General features: G+C 46.6%; 1 protein-coding gene across 1 annotated transcript in view; it reads right to left on the bottom strand.

Moving 5' to 3' along the window:
- Positions 1–6: 6 nt before the first annotated feature.
- The window catches only part of Sprtn (SprT-like N-terminal domain), a 6,948-nt gene continuing 5,035 nt past the window's right edge, over positions 7–1,919 (bottom strand). The window contains 1 exon segment of the mRNA XM_021169863.2: positions 7–1,919. This exon segment is cut by the window's right edge and continues 10 nt beyond it. Within this exon segment, the coding sequence (XP_021025522.1) occupies positions 1,240–1,919 (680 nt within the window). The 3' untranslated portion in view covers positions 7–1,239.

Here is a 1,919-nt window from a genome sequence, read left to right as displayed (position 1 = left end):
GTCCCCTACCCGGATGCGGACAGACACAACCTCCCAGAGCTCAGATGGTCATCTTTGCTCGCACTTTGGTGTAGAGTTCACAGTGCTGCCTAGGCATTTTCTGCTCTCCAAGGAATCAGGCAGCTTGGTGAGATGTTATNCATCAGTTACATTTTAGCACCAAGTTTAAACCATTCACTTACGATCCCATCAAATCTGGCCAGCAGAACCAAGTAACTGCTTTAACATTCCAAAACAACTGCACTGTACATTCGGTATCCACTTTACTCTCAATTCTGCAACCACTGCTTGGTAAATAAAGATGGGACAGAGGGGGAAAAAAAAGAAAGAAAGAAAGAAAAAGAAAAAGGAAAAAAGCCCAAACAAAACTTTGAGACATGGTCTCATCATAGCCCACACTGGAGCTTAAGCCTAGGCTGGCTTCAAACCCCACAGCCATCTCCCTGCCTCAGTTTCCCAAGTACTGGGATTTTAAACATGANTTGTCATGAACTAGAAAAATTCTTTTAAATATATGAGTCTTTAAAATCTGCTGCCACTTTTTAGTAAAAGTAGGACAAATTATATACATAAATATATTCTATTTAAAATTATAAATTACTAAGAATATAGAAGTCTTTAAAATTTGGTGCCACCTTTATGTAGAAAGTCAAATCTTTTAAAATACAGAAAGTTGTTAGGATTTAAAGAGAAAGAACTCTTGANTCCTTTTAGGACAACTACAGTTTCATACTATCTGAACAAAGTGTCAGACCTCAAAANGNTGAACATAGGCTTAGAGAATGGGGCTTCATATTAACAGTATTCAGCTGTCAGGGACTNCAGATAAGACTATCCTGAGCATAAAAATAGAAGTATTCTAAACCTGCATGAACAAAACAAAATGACCCAAAAGTACATAAAGCCATATGCGGTCACAGGACAAAGGGAGCCATGTCCTGGTAAGGTGTAGACGAACACAGCACGCTGACACGGAAGCTCCTGAGACAGAGGCTCCCTACATTACTCAGGGTCGTGGGCTGGAGTGAGGCTCCCGCCTCGTCTTCCTGAGCATCTGGAATTACAAGTACACCCCCCCCCCCGTGGAGATGCAGACTTAAACTACAGTTGCTCACTGGGTGTCTATAAAACAACACTGTGCTGGCGCAGTCAGTCAGACTGTAAGCCACAGGTCCCTCACCTGCTACCTGCCAGGTGNCACCACCATGAGCCAACGGGCAGCGTGGGACCCACTCCACCTCACACTCTTCGAGGTCGCAGGTTGGTTTTGTTACCTTCCAGGCAGCGGTCCAAGTGCTCGTTAATCTGTGACTCNACCACCACGCCCTGACACACTGGACAGCTGACCAGCCGCCGTTGACTGCTCGAGCTCTGAGGAGCGCTAGCGGCTGTGGGCTGTGAGCTACTCTGAAGGTCAGCACCACTNTGTGCTTGTTCCTTGATATTATCCAAAGCAGTCCTGTCCTCCAACCTGGGCCGCTTGTTCAGGAATTGGTCTTCAGACCCACTCTCCTCTTGGGATATGGTTGCGGATGTTCCAGCTGCAGATGTCACGGTTGCTGACGCTGGTGCCGTGACTTTGGAGGCATTTCTCAGGGATGCCCTGGAAGGTGGGACCTTTCTCTGAGAGCCAGCTGAGGCAGGATGCTTGGTGCCATCCCCAGTGGTCCCATTCTTTACTGGGGATCCATTCACATTTCTGAAAGCCTTTTGGTTGGCAACAGAGACTCTGGGGAAATAGGTGCTCAGGACACTTTGGTGACTAGCAGTGGGAAGAGGGGTGACAAGATGAGGTTTCTTTGGGAGACCGTTCTGTTCACATTTCACCTCAGCATTGGAATTGAGCCTCAGGCCACTCACTGAATGGTCTTGGCTTGAGAGACCTTTGGCTTCATTAACCGTGTATGAGGTGTTCAGCT

This window comes from Mus caroli, chromosome 8, assembly GCF_900094665.2.
Source record: "Mus caroli chromosome 8, CAROLI_EIJ_v1.1, whole genome shotgun sequence".
Lineage (NCBI taxonomy): Eukaryota > Metazoa > Chordata > Mammalia > Rodentia > Muridae > Mus > Mus caroli.
This window is presented reverse-complemented; position numbering and strand designations above follow the sequence as displayed.